At 43.0% G+C, this 26,317-nt stretch overlaps 1 protein-coding gene across 1 annotated transcript in view; it reads right to left on the bottom strand.

The window, feature by feature from the left end:
• Window positions 1-21,773, bottom strand: part of NSG2 (neuronal vesicle trafficking associated 2) — a 34,592-nt gene extending 12,819 nt beyond the window's left edge. The window contains exons 1-3 of the mRNA XM_015876193.3: window positions 21,595-21,773; window positions 21,079-21,229; window positions 7,834-7,953 (exon numbers count right to left, since the gene is read on the bottom strand). Of these exons, the coding sequence (XP_015731679.1) occupies window positions 7,834-7,953; window positions 21,079-21,207 (249 nt within the window). The 5' untranslated portion in view covers window positions 21,208-21,229; window positions 21,595-21,773. The remainder of the gene's footprint in view (window positions 1-7,833; window positions 7,954-21,078; window positions 21,230-21,594) is intronic.
• Window positions 21,774-26,317: the final 4,544 nt, after the last annotated feature.

Below are 26,317 nucleotides of genomic sequence, written 5' to 3'. Positions count from 1 at the left end.
CTGGCCCAACAGGCTTAATACATCTGCAAGTGCTAACAAGAGAGAGCTCAGGTCTGTTTAGCATTCAGTCAGCAGCCTGTGCTGCTTTATAAATGGAGAGAATGAAACATTACATGGAAAAAAATATGAGAGTAAAGCATTTCACATCTCTGATTTTTATTTTCATTTTTAAAGCATTCTGTGGTCTGGCTACAACACTCCAAATGCACTCTACAACTGTCAACAAACTGCCTTGGCATCAGCTAGCTGAAATCTCTTCCCTCTCCATTCCATTAGGCCCTTTTTGCTACAACAGCCGTACAGCATTAAGCATCTTTCATTCCACCTCAAACACTAACAAGAAAATTACTCGACAAATAGGCTTTACTGTGGGGCAGCAAAGACACCACAAGGTACCATGGCACTGTGTTGTGGAAGACAAAGATACAGTGTAAGAAACCATTCAAATTAAATAGAAACTGCAATTACATTTTCTAAGCAGAATGGGTATCTCCATGCAATCTCTTATGAAAATCTTTTCCAAGCATTTTATTCCAAAGCAAAGGGTCAGTTGAGTTTCCTGCTCTATAGCTCCCTTTTTTTCTTCCAATATATCATGGTTTAGAAAATCCAGATTCAGCGGGTCTACTTCACAAACCTTTAGTCACGCGAATACTCTGTGACTTCCATTTTTAGACATTTTCTGCATTGCAATTAACTTCTTTCTTCCCTCCAAATATCAAGTAAAAAATAAATAAATTAAAAAAACCCTGAAAAATTCTCTTCTGCTGATTACTCTGGCAGTGTTCACAGATGGCAAAAATAAAACATATTTGAGGTTGTTGCTTTTTTTTTGACTTTGTAAAACTGTGTGCTTTCTTCATTTTACTAGGCAGCACTCGAGCCAGTCTCAGATCATTCTAGCTAAATCAAAATGTATTGGTAATTTATGTGCTTTAGACATGGAAAATCTATCTGGCTTTTCCACAGACCTCATCTGTTCCAGAAAGTTAGGTATTACATAGAAATGCTCATAAGAACCTCAGGCTTTTACACAGACACTGCAATGCGAAGCTTGCAGGGTTCATAGTGCCATACCTGGGAATGTGATTAGAAATAGCTGTTTCCTGGCACAAATCCACACTAAGCTCACTGCTCTGAATTATCACTGATGATCACAAATGTCCCCATCATTCTATTTCCATACAAGCTGTGAGACCAACTAGGACTGATATAACCTATTCTCTTCTCTTCCTATTACAGCCAGAGGAGGAGAAGAACAACCACTGGGCTGAGGCAGAAAGATGATGAGCAAAATTTCTCATTTTCTTTAAGAAGCACCACAAGTGGGAGTCTGAGTCCATGCAGGTGCTAGCTTACATCAAGACCAGGCCAGACTGGACAGTGGATCTGTGAACAAGGAGAAATGGAGAACCTCTGCATTGCAGTGAAAAACACTCAGCCCAAAGACAACTCAAAGCTCAGACACCACAGAAAAGCCATATTACAGAATCACTGAATCTTTAAGGTTGGAAAAGACCTCTGTGACCATCTAGGCCAACCATCTACCTACCACCACTTGCCCACTGAACCATGTCCTTAAGCACCACATCAACACACTTCTTGAACACCTCCACCACCTCCCTGGGCAGCCTGTTCCAATACCTCATCACTTTTTCAGAGTAGTTTTTCCTGATATCCAACTTCTCACTGTCTGGTGAAGACTTAGATGGAGGAGCAAGGGCTGCCTGCCATCCCTTCCAGAAGAACATACCTGAAGCAGGGAATAAAGAACTGCCAAGGCAGCCTTAGGTGGAGTGGAAGAGCACTTATATCCACCAGAAATTGAGATTTCCTGATGATAGTTGGGAACTTCCAAAGGGTTAAATAAGCCCCCAAGTCAGTCTCCTCATATAGACACCTCCTCAAGCCCCTCTTTGAATACAAGGTTCCATAGGAACCCACTGCAACATTCTCTGTGCTGGTGCAAGTGCAAGAAAACCCCAAATGCTATTGGCAATGCTCATGTGCTCCATGTTACACTGTCTACCACTTTTCCAGTTTTCCTCCAATTTGTCCCTTGTTCTCCAGGATCACACTGCCCACAGGATTACTGTGCAGCCTGGAAACAGCCGCAGTAGCAATTATCACCACAGTGAGAAAAATCTCTCTGTTTTAGAACATGTTCCCTCCCTTGAGCGCCGCTCAGATTAGTCAGTGTAATGGGATCTTTCACCAGCCACTCTGCATCTTCCAGATTACTGATGTGATGTGGCAGTCACCAAGGTAACACTGTTTTGTTAGCATTAAAAAGCAGTAAGGAAAATTGCCCATCTCACACTCAGATAAGCCATGAGTTGCTCCTGCCCTGTGGTAACTAAACTACTGAGGGAACCTCTAATTTTATTTAGCTGTTGAATGGACATGATTAAATACCCCATGCTATTTTCCTGGGATTCATGCCTTTACAGGTCAGAGGGAGAACTATCAGCATAAATCAGCAACATACAACATACCAATGGAAGCAGAACTTACTATGGAAACATTTGCAGGAAAATGAGTTTAGGAAACCGCATTCAGAGTGAAGAAACAGGAGTGCAACATTTAGTGAGGGTGCTGCAGAGCAAGGAAGACTTATCATCTATCCAGCTGCAGTGATGATGTGTCCTTTAAAACCAAGGACAGGATGGACAGGTAGATAAATATATGCATTCAGGGAAATGATGCATTTCTCAAAGCTATGCTCAAGGTGCACTCATTTGGCAGTGTCTGTAGAGGTCACACAGCAATTCTCTGCACCACTCCATAAAGACACTATTGCTCACGCCTCAGTGGATCTTACCCACAGAGATAAAGCAATCCGGATCTGCTCCTGCTCATGACTAAAACTCTACATCTTCCTCCACAAGCATCCAAGCCCAGAACCTGCCCAGAACCCTCTGAATTTCAATGCTTGTCACATGAGGAGCCTCCCACTACAAGGTCAAACTGAACACACTGGGATTCAATAGGTTACATTCTGGTGGTGCAAGCAGGGAAAAAACCTTCCACTCCAACAAAGCTGTTACCAACATGAAATCAAGCCCTGGCTCTGGCCCAGAAAATCTTAATTAAGTGTTTCAGATACCGGCTTCTTTTTGATAAAGAACAAATATTGCATCACAGTCAGCTCTGTAGGGTGCGGCTGGAGACAAACACATTCTGTTCTACAACATTCACATTAGGTCAGAGGAAAATAATTGTTTCAGTATGAGTATTTCAATAACAGAAACATTTGAATGGGTTCCACTATATTTGAAGGACTCGATGAAAACTCTTTTGAATCATTACATCCACTGGATATTGCATGTGTTAGAACTGCTTCAGGGTGGAGAGAGGGGAAAAGATTGATCTGGAGATAAGAAATATACTGACATTGCGTACTCAGAAGGAACAGATTACACAGTCAGTGACTTCAAAAATGAATCTTCCCAACTTGTAGCAAGAAGAGTGAAGTTCCCAGTATTCTTCAGTGAAGTACTGATCAATGCTTTCAGCTGATTGTTCCAAGCAGATAAATTGCTTCTTAAATATTTCAATTTCTCCCCCATACACCCACTCCCAACTTATTCTGTTGAAGACAGTACATGATTTAATTATTCCAACTCTGAGAGATGGATAAGTTCAGCTTTCTTAACAAAATGTTCCAAGAAAAGGAAAGAACTGTGGAAGATTCGAGAAGTCAAACAACTACAGTAGGTAACTATCACCTAGATGGTGGTCAGTGAAGTCATCACATTTGCAGAGCCTTCCTTGACCATTTCAGAGTCACTACTGATGGCAAAGCATGGTAACATGCAATACCTTGAAAAAATACAACATGGAAGGCAAAACACCAGGTACTGTTGCCTTCAGATTGAGAAACCTTGGTATCTATCATTACTGCACAGTAAGATATCTGCAGTTCAAAAACCCTCAGAGTGATGCACTCCAAAGGCTTGAAGGAGGCAAGGTCTACAAATCACTGCCAGTCTGCTTATAAGAAAGTGCTGCCATTGCTTCCTTGTGGAGGAGTAAAATAATTAAAGAAATTTATTTTATATATAGATGGTTCAATCATAATGCTCTTTTACATCACTTTCTTGCGACCCATCTACGCACAACTACTTAAACACTTGTTATAAAGTAGGTATGGGGTGACTCATCCAGCTGAAGAATAAGCATAATTGGTCAGACTTCCAGGACACTGTGTGCTGAGCTATAGAGAATCATAATCTCATCTATTAGGAGATGTGACAAGTTGCAGAAGCTATCTAAAATTCCTGGAAGAGGTAGTGTGAAATAAGAACTGTTGCCTAGGGACAGTCTCTTCTTTACAATAATTAAAGAGCTCAGATCTGTCCTGTTCTGGATGGATGAAAAATATGCATGCATAAGCTTAGATTCTGGCTTTGGCTCACTCATGCTAGAAAGTTGCCTAATAATTTATTAGGCTCTTCAATAAAAGATAGCCAAAAGACAGAATAAAGGGCATCTACAGATTCGACTGCCTTGTCCATAAGGTCCCATGCTTTCCCCAGAGATTCTCCTCTTCTTTGTAATGCAGCTATGACTCAGAAAAAGAAAAAACAAGACTTTGGGAAGCGTCCTTCTTCTCTAAGAATGTTCCCATATCTAGCAATCAGAAGAGCAGAAAGAAAAGTACTTCCCAGATTGAAAGAACATTATAAACTGCTCCAAAGAGATACAAGTCAGTAAGGAAGCACAGTCATAAACATGGCATTATTCCACAAACACTCATTAACGATAGGGACTCGCTTTGCCATGTTTCTGTTTGAACTGATGATAATATTACCTTTAAAACACCTCTCTTTGCACTCTGCTAGTTGCAAAAATAGAGTAATAGCAGGCAGAAGATGACGTCTTGGCTATTTCTTCACACTGTCATACCATCCTGCCTGTTCCCCCATTGTACAGCTACGAGGTGCAGAGACACATATTGCTCCTCATACACAGAGTAGTAGGACAGCAGTATCAAAATGGTTCCTTGTGAAAATGCTTGAATTTAAGCATTACGGTGAACTCACACTAGTTGTGCATTGTATGTTGGAAGAGCATGCAGTCCAATACATGTTATTGGATACAGTTCTCATGTATTTGGAGCGCACTCAGCCAACAGACAGGCTCAAGAATAGATTAATATTTTAATTTTAATCAGTGAATTAGCAAGAATGTGTGGATATTTCCAACAAGTCTATTGGAAAGCTATACAAAGCAACCAGCCAGCAACAGAAAATATGGTGATCTCATTATATTATCTTTTTTTTTTCAAGCTTTTAAAATTGTAGCCAAACTGAGATAATAAAAGTTAAGTATTTACTATGATTTCCTCCTACAAGAAACAAATGTAATATGATTTCATCAGTACGAGGTAATAGGTTTGCTTATAACCAGAGGGCAGTATTTTTAATAACTTCACTAAAAATATAAACTGTCATAAAAATGCGGTGCAATAAAAAAAAAAAAAAGTACAAAAGGTAATGAAATATTACCTATTATCTCAGCTCATTTTTGTCAGAAAATAATACTACAAACTTAATATGATACATGGAAGCCTTATGAAAAGCAGGCAGGGAGAGGCTTATAGTCTTATCCAGCATTAGACGAGAGGCTGACTGATTAATAAGTTGACATTGAACAGCAGTGAATGGAAATCATATGGATTTTAGGGAAAGGAAATAGCTTAAAAATGAAACTGTCATGTTGCCAGGCTGCATAGGAAGAGCCACAACTCCCACAGCCATCCCCACTATGCAGCAAAGGGCAGCTTAAACCTTCACGTTGGTGCCAGTACTGTGCATGCTCCCAGAGCCTCCTACTTCCTTGTGCTTGCTGCTGCATCAGTGCTTGTGCACACATGGGCAAAAGCAATGGCCAAGCAGCACAGAAAATAGGAAGGGAATAGGAAAAGGTAATCCAAAGGAATCTGAATGCAACAGCAAGCTGAGGTCTCGAAGAAAGGGAAAAATAGCTAATGGAAGGAGCTGATGAAAGGAAGTATATCCTTTTTTAGTTGATTAGCTACACTTCTAACTTCTGGGCCTTCAGAGTGCATAATGTATAGGGATGAGATGCTCTTGATTGCTTTTTTAACTAGCGGAGCTAGAACTTTTGATGTCACCAAACCTTGGTCTTACACCCACACTAACGTTGTTCAGGGCTGCAGGATTAAGTTCTAAATACCCTGTGATGCACCACCCCATCCAATATCAACAATAATGCCATTTATTGGGGGTCAGAACCCAACCCTTCTCAAAGACTCCACATTTTACTGTTGTTTCTCAGGCACATTGTGTCTGGTTCTGATTTGTACGTTGTTCATGATGGAAAATGCCTGTTGTGGTATCCAAGACTGGGGATTTCAGCACAGCTAATTTACTGTGTGCTTTACCAATGCTAACAATGAACTCAGCTATGCATGCAGCAAGATCAGTGAAGAATGTAGTCAAAATCAATAGCATGTAAATCCTTTGTAATTTAGATCAAAATATGGGATCTCCACTGAAAAAAATAAAATAAAATAGAAAAAGGAAGCCATACAGAATTATTCACAGACTCCTTAGAAATAGATCATAGTTTTAAATGCCGTGGATGAAAGCTACAGAATTCTCCTCGTGAAATGAATTAGTGAATTTCTGGAGAGAATAGAAACAGTTCCATTCTGTGGTGCTTCAGAAAGCGTAGCTGAAATTTCTTCCTTTCAATCAGCTCAATAAGCCTTATCCCTCGTTTTAGAAAGGAAAAATGATAACAATTCATCCCAGATCTCATTTCAATTTTGAAAGTAATACTGTCTTCTGAATTACTAGAAAATAATTACAATAAACTTCTCTACTCCTAGCATGATAAAGAACAACTAAGGCAAATAGAAGCTACTTCAGTCAATTATTCAGTTGCTTGGGAGAATTCCTGTTAATTGTTGAGGATCACATTCTGTTCTATAAATGTATAAGCCCCATCTCAGTTTTTCAAGGAGAACTATTAATTAGGCAGTGCCAAGTTGCTACATTTTCTACTTAAATCATTGATATTTCCTCTGGCTTTGGAACTGTGAAAACAGATCTTGCTTTTTTATATGCTCTGCGCTTCAGTAAAAGCATCATATCTTTTCAATGAAAAGGCAGCAAATACTATCTGCTACATGTTTGGAGTCTAATTTTAGGAGGAACTGAGCCATTCTAATTTGCCGCAGTCAACAGGAACTGAAGGCCCTCAATAATTCATGAGTTTCTTTCCACGTTTCAGTAGAGCCTGTTGAAAATTTCTCAAGGAAACTCTTTTCCTCAGAAAATTCTAATTCCCGTGAACCACAACTGCTTACAGAACAAGATACGCTTGGATACTTTCTAATAGCTCTTCTTTTATCCAGTTTGAGTTTTCATCTATAATGAAATAAACGCTAATTAAAAAACCCATATTTTAAATATTAACAGGGTTCCTTTACTACCAAACAAAAGGATGACAAAACATTTCAATCCATTGCCACTTTTTTTTTTTTCTTAGACAGAACTGTTTGAGAAGGAAAAGATTCAGGTCATTTTGATTTTGTTTTGTTTTTACTTTCATTTTGTGCTGGAAAACATTTTCATCGCTCTTCCTGGGAGAAGAAAACCATTTCCTATATGCATCGTTATAAAGGCATTTTCAAGCCAGTCCTAAGAAAGAAACAGCTTCATATTCACGCAGATAAACCTCTCTTTGACACAAGTGATGACAGGAGCATTAAATTTGTTGTGTCTTTGCTGTCACTTTGATTCAGCATTTTTAGAACGAATGGCATTCAGATCAGGAGGCAGCAGGATAATCATTTCTTACCTTTAGTCTTTCTGTTACACCATCAGTGAAACTGACTGTGAATTCAGCAATTTTGGGCACTCTGAGTTTTCCTTTGTTCTTCTGGTCAGGCTGATACTCTGTTCTTGTTTTCACAATTACCTGGAAAATATATCAACACTTTTAAGGTTGCTGCACACAGCATGCACTTTTTCTTTTTGTTATCTAAGCCATTGCTTTTCTACCCCAACCTTCCCCCAGACCTACAGAAGGATCTCATAACCATCAATTAATACAGGCTCATAACTCCCTCAGGAACTAAAAGACAGATAAACAGACAAGCAGATAACAGAGACTTCGGATGGTGCGTCTTAAAGTAGCTGAGAGCAAAACATTTAATACCCACTATTATTTAGGGTCAGGCATATAATTTTTATACCGTATTCAATGGGCAGAAGATATAAAACAACAAATAGCTCAAACAAAAGAAGACTCTCATGTACTAACAGCCCCAGCCTAACAAGTTCCACCAAACCCAAGTTAAAGTTAGGCTGTTTGCCCTCTCATTTATTCATGCTCGATATTATCAATATTAATCTCATTCTATCACCTTGGGTTTTCCCCAGGAGATCTCAGTGCCATCTGCTGACTAATCCAGTTCCTGCTAATCTTATAAAATCAAGGTGGCTTATGCCAGTGGAGCCATCTGCAAGTGGTTTTTAAAAGGGTTTAGACAAATTACCAAAACTGCATTTTCAATCTACGTTGAATTCCTTTGTAACCTAGAACAATCCTAAATATTCTGGGTAAAACACATCCCACCACTGTCACCATGACAATCACAAACATGGAAAATATAACACTTAATGCCAACTGCTCCCAGAGGGCTGTGCTCTGAAATCAATAGTTCTTCTGATATATTAGTGTGAGCATATCCATATACATGCCTAAAAGACTACTCAACCATGAGCCTCTGCAGGTAAACAACATTGTGAGAGAATGCCAGCACAGGCGTCTAGTCTTAATCTAGCTAGGAAATGCTGGAGGCAAAACGTCCATCCTCAGCACTGGCCAAGGGTTTGAGCTCATCCCCACAGAAGTGGGGTTGTGGCCATGAACAACCACAAGCAATGGTGAATGCACAGCATTCCATCAGCCAGGGTCCACAAGGCACATAACAGTTTGGTGTGACTTCCAAAGGCTCAGAGAGATTGAGTACATTAAAGCTCCACAAGACAGGGCCAACACTTCCACGTTTTGGCCTCCCATTCTCAATTGCAGAACAACGCAGGTGTCAGCCTTGCCAAGGTGAAAATAAAACACTAGAGGAGCTCATAGGGGAGAAGCAAGGCGGGTCCTAAAGCTCGGCGTTAGAAACAAAGTCTTGAAGATTTTAGGGAAAGATTATAAGGCAATGTATGAGCTTGAGTTACCAGCTAATGAAGAACTTTAATGCAAGTGAAGACAGCAAAGTGTGGCTTGGACCACAGAAAACCCAAGGTATTTAATTCTCTAGCACTTAATGCCACATGGAAATCAGAGTGAGAGAAAATCAGCATGGAGTCATAAGCCAATTTTCTGGATTCAAATGCAAATCATTAAAGACTAATGAATATTTACATACTTCAGTAAATCCCTATCCATAACAGTTACTGCAGCGGTATTTGCAACATTAAGTCTTGAAAAGAACAGAGAATAAAAAAAGCCATACAAATATATCTATTATATATATATAAATATATCTGTTTTAGCATTTTGGATCTCAGGACTTCTAATGACACAATGTACACGCTGGGATATAGCATATGGGGATAAGTTTGATTTGGCATATTTGGGATGAACCCTAACTGCACAATGACCCTACTACTGAACTGACTCCTGCTGTGCTCCGAGATGCAGCCTGACACACTTTGGACCAAACCAAACAACACTTCCTCTGCAGACAGGACAAGCTTGCCCAGGTTAGCTCTGAATTAACAATAAGCAATAACCTCATTCTCTTGCTCAAAAGATGGCAGGTGCACTCAAGAACAAATACAGCTGGGCCCCAGCTTCTAGTCAGGGAAAGGCCTTTTGTAACACAGCACAGTAAATTAAAGTCAGCCATCAACACCTGCCAACCAGGGCTCAGAAATTGCACTCATTCTGCTTTTAAACCTACCAACCTCAATACCAAATTGTCACCAATTCATGCTTCCTGCTTGATAAATAATGCTGTTGCCAATAAGATCTTTAAATAGGACTTTCCTACAAGCTCTAACATTAGGTCTTAAAGAAGGACTGCAACACCAGCAAAAAAAGAAAAAAGACATTAAAAGCCTGACATGTTTTTATGTATAGTTGACATTTTCTTCCACTCTTTGTCATTACATTCAACAAATATCTTGTAAGCAGGCAAGTATGAAATATGCTATCTACATAAATGCATGAGACTGAAAATAAACCCACTCAACCCTGCATAAGGCATCAGGTTCAAGTCCGGTAGCAACGTCTATCAGGTCTGGGAATAAGTAAATCAGATCAGCTCCCAGGTAGATCAGAAGCTGCTTGAAACCCAATGTGCTGATTGTGCCAGCAGTGAGATTTGTGCGTGTAGAACCACAGTCATCATCAGTCAGTGTTTTGCAGGGACATTTGCAGAGGTATCAAAAGGCTTTAGGAGAGGACCGAAGAAATACCTTTGCTAAATGACTTTTGGCACTACAAAAGCTAAATAGCTGCTCTACAGAAATATCTTTGTCAGACACCTGGTGGAATTACTCAGCAGAAGAAAGGGCAGTCAGTCAGGTCTCCTCTTAAAAGAGAGCACAGAAATAAAATGAGAAAGGAAAAACAGAAAAGTGAAGACCTGCAGCGTGGGGGTAACGCTCAATATTGTGGCAGTAAGGATAAAAATGCAATTTTGCTGAGGGCTCTGGGTGCACATTTAGGAGAAAAGAGCTACGTCTTGTTCAGTCGCCTACAGTCTAAATAAATAAAGCAGAGCACAGATCCCACTTCTGCAGCAATGCGCACCCCCTCCATCCAACAAGCTGCCATCAGGAAGCCCACGCAAAGGCTTCTGGAAATTGAGTTGCGTTCATCAAACGCTTGTGCCTCGGGCCCTAGTGAGAGCACCCCAGGCAGGGCTGCCTCAGCAGCACCTGGGAATAGGAGTGAGCACTGTCAGGTGGTGACGTACACACAGAAAGAATAATGAGTCTCATATTGAAATATTTCCTATGGTTTTTTTTTGTGTGCAATTGCTGCTATTTTGGCTGCTCGTTCTGTTTTCACTTTCTGGTTTTCTGATTCAGGTTGTTAGGGTGGGATGGGATTTTTGCCTCCCCCCCGTTCCCCTTCCATCACTTCTTTTTCATCTTTTCTTTCATCACAGAGAAAAATAAATAAATAAAAATCCCTGGCAGCGAAGTCTTCCAGAAATTCTAACCAAATTGCTGTTGGATGTACAGTAATAAAATCCCCACTGACTCCACAGCCACAGCAATGATCAGAGCTCGTTTATCACCGGCCGCCCCAGAGCAGTTCCAACAGAGACCAGGATCCTACTGTTTCACTGCAAACAAGGCACATTCATCTCACTCCACGACATGTTTCTTGGGAGAGGGATGAGCATTTATTACAAACCACAGCAAACAACAATCCTGATTCTCAGTTCTTGTTCATTCTTTGCTGACTTCGGTAGAGTTGCTCTTGACTGAGGAAAGGGAATATAAACTGGGGTCCTGTGTAGGTTACAAATCAAAGCAAACTGAAGTGGGAGAAATTCCCACCACTTCTTTCCCTTCTCTGCCATGCTATTACAGTGGAAATGTGCTGCAGTAAGGGAGTAAGTACCAGAGCTGGCAGCAGGGTTTGGTTGTGCTCCAGCCTCATGAGAACCGACAACAAATGCAAACAATCAAATCAGTGTTTAATTGGACAAGAAGTCTCTTGAATACTCCCAAAATAGACAATTAGTGCCTTTGCCACCCCTAGCGCAACAACACCATTCAGCCCATCTTCTGCACTTGGCTCCCTGAGTTCTCACCTCCTCCTGCACGCTCCCTAAATCTTAACTCATACTCCTCGTGATTAAAAATTGGGCTGTTCTGGGTCACCATCCATAACTGTGTGAGCTTCGTATGGCAGGGAACTGTTACTCTTATTTCCATTCAACACACAGCACAACTTGCACATCCACAAAAGGGTATTAAAAAGCAAAAACTGTCCCACATATCAGCCTTATGGACTGCAACTTTGATTGCCAGATGAATATCCTTAGAACAGTTTTGGATACCTATCAGCCTTCCTGTTTCTTTATCTAAGCCCTGATCCAGCATATTCTTATGCCTCACTTTGTATTGAGTTCATCTGTGAAGCACAGCAGCCATCCTGCCAGCCCATTGCAGCCCAGCCGTTAAAGCCTGCATTATGGATGGAGTCTGGATAAACATCATCTCAGAACATCTCCCTGCAAATTAGGCTGCTGTTACATCCCATTCTCAAAGTTTTCGCACTGCTTCCCAGAGAACTTCCACTTTGAAGATACAGCGTGACATGGCAGATAAAATAAGGAGGACACAAACAAATTACCTGGGACTTTCTTCATTTTGCACCCAAGATCAAACTGTTCTTTGAAAGTTGCTTCCTAGAGAAGTTGACAGAGGAGATTACGAGAACACAAGAGAAAAGGGCATCCATAGAGCAGCAAAAAGACACATCTAATTACAAGAATCCACACGCCTCGTCCTGGCAGCTTCCTCCAAAGCTAAGTTTATCTAACATTTGAACTCATTAAATTCTAATTCAGCGAAGCTTTTAAGCTTGCACGTAGTCTTATTAACATCAGCAGGATTAGTCAGATATTTAAAGTTAAGTGTGCATTTAAATGCTTTGGCCAGATCAGAGCTTAAATCTGCTCTGACCACTTCCCCACAGCCAACTGTAACTATGAGGCACAGGGTTCCTGTAGCATTCTTCTGCAAGACCACTCCAAGTGCTTCCCACTGCAGCATGGGCTCAGTATCAGCAGGGGCAGCTGAGGGGAAAGCTTAGTAATGTGCTGAGTCACACCAGCAACCCATGGCTTCTGCTGACACCACTCAGGTTTTCATTAACTGGGCAACAGTATCTCCATATGAAGGTAACATTCTTGGGATTAAGTGTAGGCAAGTGACAGGGCTAGGATGAGGAGGAAGCCAGATGCTGTATGGGAAATGTCTGTCCTCTGCACAACTGCTCTCCTCAGTCATTCTAGGATAGCAGCTGCAATTTCCCTATGTCTGGAAAGGTATTGACTTCTTATTTGCTTTCTTGAATCTTCTGCCTCTTCATTCCAATCCCTCAAACGCCCAGTAGCAGCCTACACACAACGAGCTGTGTAAGTTACAAAAACCCAAACACAACAGGACAAGCCACATCGATCATGCTGGCCCACACAAGCAAGATTTTTCCAGTGAGGCTGTTTGCTAAAACACTTATTGAGTACCAAACGTAAATATCCACAGCTTAACACTACTGACACCATTGGAGTTAACAAGAAACCTTTCCTTGTTTGTAATGAATGCAGGACCAGACACTTTCTCTGTAGTGCTGCTTTGGAAAATTATAGGTGTGCTGATGTGAGAAACAGCAGATCAGAGGCTGCGTACACCAGCAGGATACCCAACATGGACAACCTTGAGACAGCAAACAGTAGGAGAGTCTGGGAAATCTAGACATTTGGGATGCTGAAAGGAAAAGAAGGGCAGCGTCTCACCAAATGGACTATATTAAAAGCATTTGCTTTCAGAGGGAAGAAGCAGCCCAGACGTGAAATGTGACAAATGGAAAAACGTCACATTGAGCATGGAAACTTAAAGGTTTTCCTGCAGTGGGATGAAGTAAGTGTTTCAGAAAATGAACTGATATGAATTCTGAGTCTTGTCTCGCGCTGGCTAAATGTAACATCATTTATTGCCACTTTATATTTGCGTTTGAGCTCAATGGTTTTCCCTGAAGAAATGAGTAATAATATTTAACATAACTGGCATTGTGAAAACTTTAAATTATTCATTTGGAAAAGGACATGCAGCCTTGCTGTAATTCCCACTTCACTGCCACGGTGCATGTAATATATTGTGGTTCAGGTGATGCAAAGTGCAGACCATAAAAATTTAAAATACTACTTCCCAGGATTATTAATAATGAAGAGTCTCTCACTCCGAGTGGCTTTCAGATTGACAGAAGAAATAAACAATGCACTTCTCCTACCAAGGAGAAAGGTTTCAACCAGGTTCAAAGCCTCCCTTTGTAGTCGCACAAAATGGTTGTAATGCACCCATCGGTTTCCTTGTGGTTTAGCCATGCTCACTTTTAAATGACCATAAGGCTCTCAGCTTGCAAAGACAGGCCTGTCCTCGCAAAAAGAGAAAACAAAATCTCGTGCCAATGACATGGTGGTTTTCTTTGCTGTCATTACCCAACTGAGCATTAGTATCTGAGAAGGACCTTTGACTGAGTCCCAGCTGCAACGTGCCGTCCAGGTTACTGATGATAGCAGAATGGTGACCCCCAGTCTTGGCACTAAATCTGCTGTCACTGTGTCTGTTTCTATGTGTATGTGCTACGTGCCAAAGGATGGCTAAAATACACCACCTGCTCCCACGCAAAGATCTCCAGTGACCTACAAACTCTAATCCTCACTCACAGCCAGTCTCAGAGGGCAAATGAGCTGTGCACACTGCCAACAGCAGCTGAAGTTAAAATACTTCGTAGTAAAAGAGAGTAAGAAAAGAGATGGGGAAAAAAAACAACACATTTTGGGGCTTAAAACAGTCTCTTTAAAGGCTTAGGATGAAATGTTCATGGAGCAGAGCAGCTCCGTATCTACCAGTGCATTGCCTGTATGTCCTGCTGACACTTGCACATGTAGGTGCTGGAAATAGGGCACGTTCATCTGGATCAGTGATCTGAGTCTACCTGGCAATCAACTATTGCAGATTCCCAGATTTATTGACAAGCAGCCTTTAAAAACTTCCCCAAATAATTGCAGCTGTGTCCCACCCCAGGGGACAGGCAGCAGTGCTTCCAAAGCCACAGTACGATATATCTCAGCAGGCAGACTTCCCAAAGATTAATGATAAAATTGATGCGTTGGATGGACGTAATGGTGGTCCCCATGACACCCTATACACTGAATGCACAAAATGCCTGAAATACCAACCAGCAAAAGAGGAAGAAAAAAAAAAAAAAAAGAAAAGGAAATAAAAAGGAATAAGTGAAAAGAAAAAGGATGTGGAAGGATCGAATCCGTGGCCTCCATAGTCAATAAAGAAAGCCACATTCTGTGGGAAAAGGTTGCTTTTTGCATTTCTCTATAGCAACTCATCTAATGAGTGTTGTGCTAGAAATGATCTTTACAGAGGTTGGTAGAGAAAAAAAAAGTGTTCTCTTGAATCAGTTCCAGGAGGATATTCCAGGCATAAGGAACATCACAAAAGGACAAAGACAGCAAATGTAATCAGCCCTGGCATCACCAACGAAAGGCAGCACAGAATGCAGAGGCTGCACTGGGAGCTGAAAGCAGCTGAGAAGGGAAAAGGATGGCTCATAAGCACAAAGGCAATTGGAAATGATTCAGTTAAGTCTTCCTACAAATCCCCAAATGGTTACTACAACCAGCAGGAACCCATGGGAGGCTGCAAAGGGGTGACAAAAATTGATTTCTATAGGTTCAGATGAGGAAGGGTACAGCAAAGCAGACAAAAGAATCAATCGCTCAGCAGCAGTGACAATCAAATTGTCCAGGGTAAATTAGCAGAGCTCCATTGATTTCATTTAAACAACACAGATGTTCCCAGTCTTCCTTCATGAACCAGTAAGCAACTGGCATGTGGGGCTCAACCCACAGCCTTGCTGAAATAACTTACACCTCCAGCAGTGACATTTCACCTTAGAACAAAGAATGGATTGCAACAGGCTTAACCAAACACCTGAACCCCAACACATTTTTCCTGTGTCCATTTCTGCTGCTTCTGCATAATGCAGCTCTAAGAAACGCAGTGTAGACGTAACTGAGTTTAAGAGAGACAATGGAGCCCACATAAACAGGCATGAGCTGGCCTTAACCTGCCTAATTCAGACACTGACAGCAGTGCAGTTAAGGAGAGACATTTCTGCACAGGCTGCACAAACCCAGAGACTTTCCATCCTCCAGAGCTGCAGCAGCATCACATTATCTGTATGCAAGCAAGGTAGCTGCATGCTACCCAGTGTCTGCGCAGGCTGTGAGCATGCTGAGATTGCAGCACAGTGCTGCCCAGAGTAGACACAGAGATCAGAGGTGCTTGGTCTGTTCAAGAAGGGCAGCCCAACAGCAGCGCATCCAGAGAAGAAGAGCACAAAGCACCAAGAAGGGCTGTCCAAGCTAAGCAGATAAAATCAGAAAGGTTACCCCAGAAACACAGCACTGCCAGCGCTGAGCGTTGCTGCAAATATTTATTATGGCTTAATGAGCAGAGGCGGCGTTTACATCCAAACACACATTTAGAGGACAAATGGATTTGCACAGTGCAGAAGGGAGACAAATGTCAGTGGGGAGGAAGGCTCAGGGTTGGTATTTGTGGAGATTAGGCGTCATTTCCCAGGTGCAGGAAGGGAAGAATGAGGCAGGACAGCCTGCCCATTCCTTCAGGTTTGCGATAAAAGAAATAACTTCGTTTTTTCTCTCCACATTTTCTTTCCCTTTGTTCCCTTCTCCTCCCTTTCATCTTCCTTCTTTCAACTGCCACCATCACTAACCCTGCCCCATCACTTCTTTTACCATTTGCTCCTTCCCACTCAACTCCAAAGCTCTCCAGCAGAGCAAGCAGGAACAAAACACCTAAAGCCCCCCAGCCAACAGCAGGGAGGGCTGAGTTCTGCCCATACAAGGTGCAGCAGCACCCAAAACCAGCCTCACTGCTGCCCTTGCTGCACTGAGAGCTCTGAGGAGAGCAGGCAGACATCAGGGCTGCATGTATTCCCTAGGGCACAGGAGCACTCATTCAGCATACTATTAATTATGCCTGCTCAGCTGGCCAGGACAAAACATTGTTTTCTGCTAAACCAATAGGGACAGACGGCAAGCTCAAGGGACCCTCCTGATTTTCAGGAATTCTTGATTACACCATACAAAAGCACAGCATGGGCCACGGCCACATAGGAAAACTGAAGGACCATGGGGTGGGAAGCACATCTGAGGAGAGCAGTTCTATCAATTTTGTTTCTTTCTCGGGCTGATGGCAGGAATTTGTCACCAGAGAAATGATTTCTCAAGCCTCCAGATGCATTCAGAATAAAGAACAATGGACCACACGATAAACCTTCTGCAGCCTTCCCCACAAAAGACAAGCCGGATGTTTTTTTTCAGCCTTGACAATAGCTTTCATGAACTTTGGTATTATGTAAAATTAGGATTTTTACTGCCAGAACAGAGGCATTTCCTGCAGGATTACATTGAAGCCGCTGCGACCAGGAGGTCCCGGGTTGTTGGTCTCATTTAAGATTCCAGTGAAGCATAGCGGGCTGTGAAAAGCCGCAGATCCGTTAGCATTATCACTGTAGGGACGCATCACAATTACAGCCAAAGCATTTTGCCTACGCCTAGGAAAACAAGTGAAACAGCTCCCCTCTGCCCTCCGCTCCTAAAAGAAAAAGACTTCTTTGTTTTGCTGTTTTGAATACAAAAGAAATTACATTCGGAAACACAAAAAGCCAGGTCAAAGGCTTGACACCAGCTATTATTCCAGCAAAAACGATTCAAGAGCATCTGTTCCTGCCTCCTGCAAACGCTCACCAGCAAGAGAAGGGAGGAGCAAGGGAAAAGCTTGGTGATAGTCAATAAATATAAATGCATAGCAGGCTTAGCACCCTAGGGGGAAAATTACCATCCTGGGTACATTTTTCCCCTTGCAGCCATACAGCTGCAGACAGAATGTTGATGCTGCAGGAGGAAGAACATGAGCCTTTGCAGGAGACATCCACGCTTGGTGCATCAACACCAACAACACTGAGGTGGGAATCAGAGGGAGCTGCCCAGCTCAAAGCACATCAGAACACAAACTTGATAGGGAACCATCCCCAAAAGGACAGGCAGTAAGTTTATGCAGAGCTTTAAGTATTTCTCCCCTGCACCACGTGATTTATTCTAATCAAGAATTGTCTGAAAAGAGATGGGCTGCAGGAATTACACCACATAAGCAAGTCTCACCTTGATGGCCTTTCTCTGTATCCTTTATCTGAAAGCAGAAACAGACACAAAAAAATCACTTGGGAAGAGGCCAAGCTGAGGTGAAGCACCTACAGAGGCCAACACCGGTTACAAAAATATTCTCAAAACAAGGAAAAAATAAATAATCAGATACTTAAAGCCCATACGAATGATTTTCAGTCTGTAGACACCATGGGCTTTGTGGGTTGCTTTGACACAGGTTTTGCTTTGACATACATGCATGTGTCTAAGACTCAGCTCTGCAAAAGAAAACAGGGGTCTGTGTATCAACAGCGCTTGAAAATCTTTGCCACTCACCACACACACACCAAACAAAGGCATTATTGCACACAGCAACATCAGTTGGACTGCCCAGCGCAGACACAGTGTATCTTGGATCAGAGCCTTCCTCACTCCACATTTACTAGACTCCAGCTAGAGCAAACACACAGACACAAGCCGCTGCCAAACCTCCTTGTTCTGGTTTTGATGCTCCCTGGATTGCAAATCAAAACAGGTTAGATCTGGGTTGAGAGCTTGCAGCGTCATAAATGATGATATCCTCTAATGGCCAAGATAAATCCAGAAAAGGGAATGCAAAGCAGGTGTTAGGGGTTTTTCCCCCCCTCTAGATTTCAACTACAGGAAAACGTCAGGGGGTACAGCCCTCTGTTGCAGTGGCACAGGTGATGTGGTTCCTTGAAGGGAGCTTGGAGGCCAGGAGCATTGCCTCCTGGTGGATAAAAGCGAGCAGCAATGGCTTTGCATTTAGGAAAATGACAGCAAAGCCCTTCTGAGTTCATACACAGAGACCCCAACACCAAACCGCTTTTACCTCCAGTGATTTCTGCAGCATCCCATGTAAGAGGCACAGAAAGCACCCTGGCTCATGTTCCCACTCTCACAAGTTAAAATCAACCGCTGGCAGGTTTGGCAAACACACAGAAAAATGTCAAATTGATTTCTGCCTTGTGTTGGTTTTTTCTTTATTTTAACTTGCCTCTTTGACTGCAGGGCAAGTCCAAACAAAAATTCATTCTGAAAGACCTGAAATCCATGTTTACTCTACCTCAGGCTCATGGTCTTACTGAATTCAGTAGCAGCTTTGCTTTTCCAAGTACAAAGCTGAAGTTTCCCCCCACCACTTAACCTTCAGCCAAGCTCTTCACCTGAGGCCCCACTCATTATGAGGTCTTTATGTGAACCCTTTGCCCCAGGGTGAACTCACCCTCACAGCATCTATTCTACAAAGCGCAAAGGAAACAGACAGTGAATTATTTTGCTTTTATCCCAAATAATCTCTCCTTTTGGTAACAGATCTTCAGTTGCTGTCAACTCTGGGTCTGCTGCACACAAGAGCTGAACCACAGCCTGCAGGAATCAATACCATTGACTCTAATGAGTTCTGAATCATGCTTAGCTCTCCTGGAGATACATCCCACTCTCCCAGCAAAGAAAAATAAGGATGTCAGTAGATGCCTTGACAGTAATGTATGCTAATGAAGGTAATGTAACCTAACGACATGTGAATTATTGATGTAGGCATGTTTAAACAGGAAAATCAGCACAGAATCACACTGGACCAATACACTCCAATATCTGTTCACCAACAAGCGATTGCAATGTGATGGCTGTGAGAACACTCATTACCACTTTATTAGCTTGAAAGGATTTTTGTTAGGTTGTCCACATCTCACCTGATACACGAGCCACTTATATTTCACGTCATGCAATATTGTGTGTGACATCAATAAACCGTTTGCACCAGCATGAGTTACTGTTACACATCTATACTTTCCCCTGAGCTTCCTAGACATTTGTCATAAACCATATTGCTTTGCCTAAGTTTTTTTTTGCCTAATTGTTTTCATGAGAGTCATAGACAAAGACCAGTTTATCCTCTCATTCACAACAAGTCATGGGAGCATATCTCTCCTGAATGCAGTAAAATTTCTCCTAGCTGCCATGAGGCCCATGGGGATTGAAGCAAACTCCTTTCTCTGCTTTGCCTCTGGTTCCCAGGATGTCAAGGCATTTGTCTCAGTTCCATCATAAAATAAACTAAGTTTGTCTATCGAGACGGTTTTATCACATCATCATCCCGTTCTCCTAATGTATTTAGAGAAAGTTCATTGTGTGCTACAGTAAAAACAGGATGTATATTCAATAATAATCAGTGCTAATTTTACTGTTATTCCATTATCCTATGAGATCTAATCATTCTGTCATGTACTTTCGAGTGAGTTGGCTCCATCTCTGCAGTATCTGGGAACTACACTGCAGAAAGGCTTTGTTTATACAAGTACTGCTGGGGCATACAGATTTGTACGATCACATCATGTCCTCACCAGGTTGTATTGATATGCACCAGCGCTGCGTCAATACAGACAAAAGACTTCCTAGCATATAGACTGCATCTAAGAAACCTCAGCTACCAAACCTCAGCCAATCACTGGGGCACATTTTTGGTCGTTTTACTGCTGCATTCAGCACTGAGAGTGTTGAGTGGGTAGGGGAGAAAGCTGTCCCCTGGCAAGTGGGACCAGTTGGGGAAACCAAATGTGGGATAACTCTGTCACCACCCCAAGCATGGGGGAAATCATGGGTAAAAAGCAAAATCATAGATGCCCAAAAGAGCTTCACACAGCCACAGAGAAGAAAACAAACCTTGAGTGAGATAATTAAAATTGCTTCTTATTTTGAAAGGGTCATCACATTACACTCAGTGCAGGCAATTAATCTGACTGATAACAATTACACACTGTAAACTGCTCCTCAATTTCTCCAGTGTTTATAAGAGAAACACACTCAGCATTTTCCAGTTGTACATATGAGGGAATATTTGGATATTTTCTGAGAAGGGAAGGATTTGGGGACAGCTGTGTGCTCATTTACCGCTTTAAAGCAGATAAACATGGCATGAAAGACAATCTCTTATCTACTGTATAGATGCTATGCCACAGCCTTTCTCATCAAAGACTGATTGATGAGGGGCAGTGGAACCCACGGGCAATAAACCCAAGGGGATGTCCACGTATATGGCCATGCAGGAGTGCTGTTGGGTTTTGCTTTACCTTTTCCGGAGCTGGGAACTGCAGGTGATTTACTTCCAAAGGTGTGATCAAAGGAACAGTCTGAAACCCATCTTCACTGGATGGTGGTTTGCTGTTCTTGTCGTTCAAATTACTCCCCAGCTTCACCATGCTTGGACCTTGCTTTCCAGACCTAAAGCCATTGAGACAATGTCAATGTCACAGGGGCAATGGGAAGAGGATTTCTGCTTTGCCCAGCTCTCTCTGCCTTGCCATATTGCTTTCCTAGCTTTGCAGGCACACAGCAATGCCCAAACCGAGGCTGACCTCACCCATGGTTTGTGTGTGAGGCACTCTAAAATCACATCCCTGTGCAACACGGCCGCTCCCAATGCCCCGCCATTGCCAACACCATCCCTCAGCAGCACCGACCACCCCAACTCCTGCCCCATCCCTAGCACTGAAGCCATCTGCCCTCCCGCACCCTGCCCCAGGGGTCACACCCAGGGGGCTGCAGCCACCCCCTCGCCCCTCCCTTCACCCCCAGCCCCTACTTACTGCAAGCCACGCGGTCACTAGTGGCGGCTCAGCACGGGAGGGGGGAAGGAGGGAAGGTTCCTTTTAATTCTCACTAGCCGCAATGAAATAAATGAGACCGGGAGGAGCGGGCGGCCGCCGCGTGCCGGCGGTGCTGAAGGGACAGCGCTGCGAGCGGCTGCGGCTCCGCAAGCGCAAGTGAGGGCGGGTGCGGGCGGCTGCTCCCACCTCCCTCCTCCCGTCGCCGCCGCCCCCGCTCGGCCTCGGGCACCCCCTGGCGTTCCCATCGCGCACCTCCGTGCGCCCCGGCGCCCCCTGCAGGTACCAGCGAGACCCCGGGGCTGAGGGGTGTCCTTCTCATTCATTAATAAGGATTATTACGCTGTACTAATTTTATCAATATCTCACCAGCAGAAATTAACCAGTCGTTGCTCATCTGGGATGGGATCTGTGGAAATACATCATGGCTTGTAAAGGTTCACTAAGATCATCTCATCCAGCCTCAGTCCATCCCCACCAATACTGCCTGCTGACCACGTCCTTCCTTGCCACACACACACGGCTCTTGAACGCCCCCAGGAACAGTGACTTCACCACCTTCCTGAGCAGCAAGTGCCAGCACCTCATTAACGTTGATGCACCTCATTAACATGTTGATTCCAACACGTTATGAACCCTGAAAAACCCTTTGCTCATGTTCCGTGCAGAGATGAATGTCGTGTTGGTCATTTGGTTCAGGATGTTCTTTAAGGCCTTCAAAACGTGGAGGTTGTAAGAAAATCTAAAAGCACAAAAAGCAGATGTTGACAGGAGCCCAGGCTTGTCCTAGACATTGTCAGCTCTCCAGATTCTATATCAACCCTTAAAGAGCTCTGCAGGTGCACTGGAGTAGGCTCCTATTAGACCATCCCATATCATTCATGCATCCCATCCCTCAGGCTGGTGAGAACCTCTGTAGAGTGGGCAACATTCATTCCATTACAGATTGTACCACATGAAGTGATCTGACTATCCAAAGAGTCACAGACTCTGCAGTTACCTTATACTGAATGCACATGTTTGAACTACTCTGACTCCTCTCTCAGCAAAAAGAGCTTTTTTTCAGTTGAGGGATTGGGAAATACTACCAAAAGAAACAAAAAAGCAAAGGAAACAATTGCATTGTAACTCCACAGAAATGACATGGTGGTTTTCTATCTTTATCTGGCAATTACAAAGGGACATAAGAGTGCTTTGTTGAAAAGCAAAGCGATGCCTTTCATAGCTTGAAAATGCGTATCATGACGTGAAGCCAAACTACTTTTATGCATGTCAACATCAGTAATGAATGTTCTGCTGTCCAAATGCCATCCTAGCAGCAAGTAGATAGATCCTAGATCCTCTTACTTAAGAAAATGTCCTAAGCAATAACTTTCACAAACACAGTCACTTCGTATCTCTAGAATCACTCGTGCAGACCCATGGGAAGTGTGGCTGCACCATGAAAAATGAAGTTGCAAGTAAGACACCTGCTTGTTCAGCATGTCTACTCCCACAGATATGGTGATATGCTTGCAGAATTTAATGTGTTGCCTTCAGCTGGTAATACCTGAGTACTCTTCTGAGTAACAAAGCTAAGCAGCCATGAGGCAAATCCCGTCCCTTCTTGTGCCTTACTTTCACTGCTAAATACTTTCCATGTAGCTGCAAATCTGGTAACTAAATAGAACTAAGTTCTGCTGGGGATACTTCTTACAGCCCAGAGAACGCAGATCAATCTGCCAGCATCCAAGCACTGGCAGTTAGAGCCACGTTATCACTAGGAGAATCCCAGCAGTGAGGACCTGCAATAAATGAGCAGATGCAGCTTCCACCTTACAGCTTTTCAGAATAGGAGCACATTTCAGGCAATGTCTTTCAGTGGCACCAACTGAGAATTCTGGCAAAGCAGCAGGGGAAGGTGTGCAGGGGGAAACCACATCATTCAAAGCTGTCCCTTGCACAACATCCCCACCTGCCATTATTTTCTCCATTAGACTGAACCATCCCTGTAACTACTTCAGGCCCTACGCTCGATTTCAATTTGAAAATACCTCTTTGCCAAATGCCAGCTTCACAGGCAGACACAAACTACCAGCAGTAAGTTAGAGCAGGGTGCGTTATGGAAAAATACACGTGTTTAAAGTTGCCAGCAAGATCCTAAAAGAGAACATTCTCTACAGACAGCATGAAAGTAAACCCAAGTGAATACGACAAGTGAATTTGCTCTTATGGAGCGAACACAGAGTCTGACATTTCCACCCACACAGAGCAGATCAGCGATGGCAATGAGACAAAGCAGCAGTATGAGCAACGTGAGGCTCCAAAGGAACAAACAACACATGCCTTTTGTCAACAAAAATATATCCCTCTCTTATTCTTTCCGTAAGACTCCCATGATGTACTATTTTCTATTTGCAGTTAAACAAATCAAAGTGGAATTACTGTTTTCATTACCAGTTTACGTGGAGGATTATTGTCTGTCTTTAAGAGGCAGAGTGTTTGCAGCAAGGTTCAGTAGAACATCTCACTGCATTCAAGAATTCTGTAACCTGTAAACAAAATGTCAGTCACTCCAAGTCTGAACATAGAAATCAACTGCTCTTCAGTGCTCATGAACATCACTTTCCATATTTGACAGTCTCAGGAAACCAGAGCAGTGGAAGCAGAGCAATGCTAAAACACCAGCCACCTCAGGCTCTTCCAATGAAAGATCAGCTTTGTCTCTCAGACATTCCCATTAACTCATTTCAAAATGAGTCCAAAAGAGCACTAACAACCACTGAGAGAGCTCGGAGACAGCTCAAGGCAAACTCAGCCCTGATCTGAATCATCTGACTCAAGAAACGTGTGCAGTCATGAATTCACATCTGAGTTCTCCTCTAGGTAACACCATGATGTGATGGAAAGCAACATTTAGAGCACATCAACATGGAAAGGAATCACACCATGTCCTCAACTGAAATCCCAAGATCATCCATCAGATCATGTGTCTGTGATACTGCCACTGACAACAGAAGAGCTTCACATGATCTACTGCACACATACATAAAACGTCACTTCTGCACAAAATTTGTTTTAAGTCCCCTTCTCCCTCCCAAAAGGATAGAACTGAATTGTGTACTGAAGGCTGTTCTTTAGTCAGAGGCCATGGAAAATTGTATTAGATGCTTTGAAGTTAAAACATTAACATCGACCAGGACCCTAAAGACAAAGACGTTTACTGGTATAAATGTTCCATGAACACAAAGGTCACCTTATACTTTCCCAAAGTCTGACCATGGTAGAAGTTCCACATCCTGCTCTCAACTTTTCTCAAGAGTTAAAATCTTTTCATGGAAGGAAACAGCAGTGAAATACGATTAGCCCCAGTGATGGCCAAGTTATAACCTCACAGGCCATAGGATTGCAGAATCACTGCTGTTAGGGCAGCAGAATCTGATTCATCTCAACACCAGAGCAGATGGGGCATGAGTAGAAGAGCTGCCTGGCAAGCCAACACTTCCAAAACACAGATCCCAAAGTTTCTCAGCCTTGGCTGTTCAGTGGCACTGCCTCTGACAGCGGCAGCTCAGCACAGTAGCACTGGGAGCCCCCAGGCCCCCCTGGCTCAGTGCAGCCCTGTCACCGAGGTCTGTCCAGGGAAGCCTGCCAAAAGTCACAGCTCCACATCAGGCCAAGCCTCTGGCCAAGCCTCCTAGCACTTCCAGGCATGAAAATCAAAGTGGAGATCAAACTCCCAGGATTTTCCAGTAGTTTGGAAGTGGTAGCCTAACAGCATGAGCTGGAGTTTCAAGCCTTGTAGCCTCGGTGGCTCTGGGCAGACATGAGAGGCTTCAGCTCCCAGGATGACATACAAGAAGTGTTTCAGGAGTCAGTGGACCTCAATCTGGAAAGAACTCACCAAGCTGAAAAACTTCCAGTCAAAACATTCCAGGCCCAGCAGATGTGCTATTTCCCATTAAACTTTGTTTTACCAGTAAATTTCTAACTGAAGACCTTACCCTCCATTGCTTAGTTTCCTACAGAGTCATCTGTATTTATGAAAACATGCTATGAAACAATGGTTTTTCAGACCAGATCTGAGATCTTGAGACAAAGCCTGGCACTGGTGCTTACTGATAGAGGAATTACAGCAGCAATGCCTCCAGCAGCTCTGCCAGCCTCTGCTGTTCCCTCTGACCTCTATACCACAACGTACCTCCTCAGATCTCCTGGCAGCTCTTCACAGGGCTGAGCTTCAAGAATTGTTCTTGAACTTTCCTAATACGTTAGCTTTTGTTCCGTGTAGAAAGGTAAATTATATCCGGAGACAAAAAAAAGAAAGGCTGCAGAGCAAAGAAACATCACGACCTCTATATTCACACATCTGCTTCGGTTCACACTCCAAGTGAGATTTGTTATTAAAAACTTCAGGTAACTGGTATGTGTTCTGAAGAATGTGAAAGAACAACACTGCTACCTGGGATCCACAGCAGGATGGAATGACACTTGGTTTTGCTTCTGCGGTGGTGATTAAGGATTCAGAGAAGGGTCAGCTGCTTGATGAATCTCAAGTGTATGATCCAGTGCGCCCTGAGGTTCCCTTATTTATTTCTGATTCCTTTTAATAAAGAGATTTTAAATAAAGTTCTTCCCCTGCCTGTGCTATCATCACACACCTCCTGGGCTGGGAAGCACTGCTGCTCACCACCCTCCCCTCCAGACACGGGCTGTGTTCTTGAGT

This window comes from Coturnix japonica, chromosome 18 (genome assembly GCF_054131305.1).
Source record: "Coturnix japonica strain WE chromosome 18, WE-NBRP24, whole genome shotgun sequence".
Lineage (NCBI taxonomy): Eukaryota > Metazoa > Chordata > Aves > Galliformes > Phasianidae > Coturnix > Coturnix japonica.
Note: the sequence above shows the minus strand (reverse complement) of the source record. Positions and strands in the feature narration are given on the sequence as shown.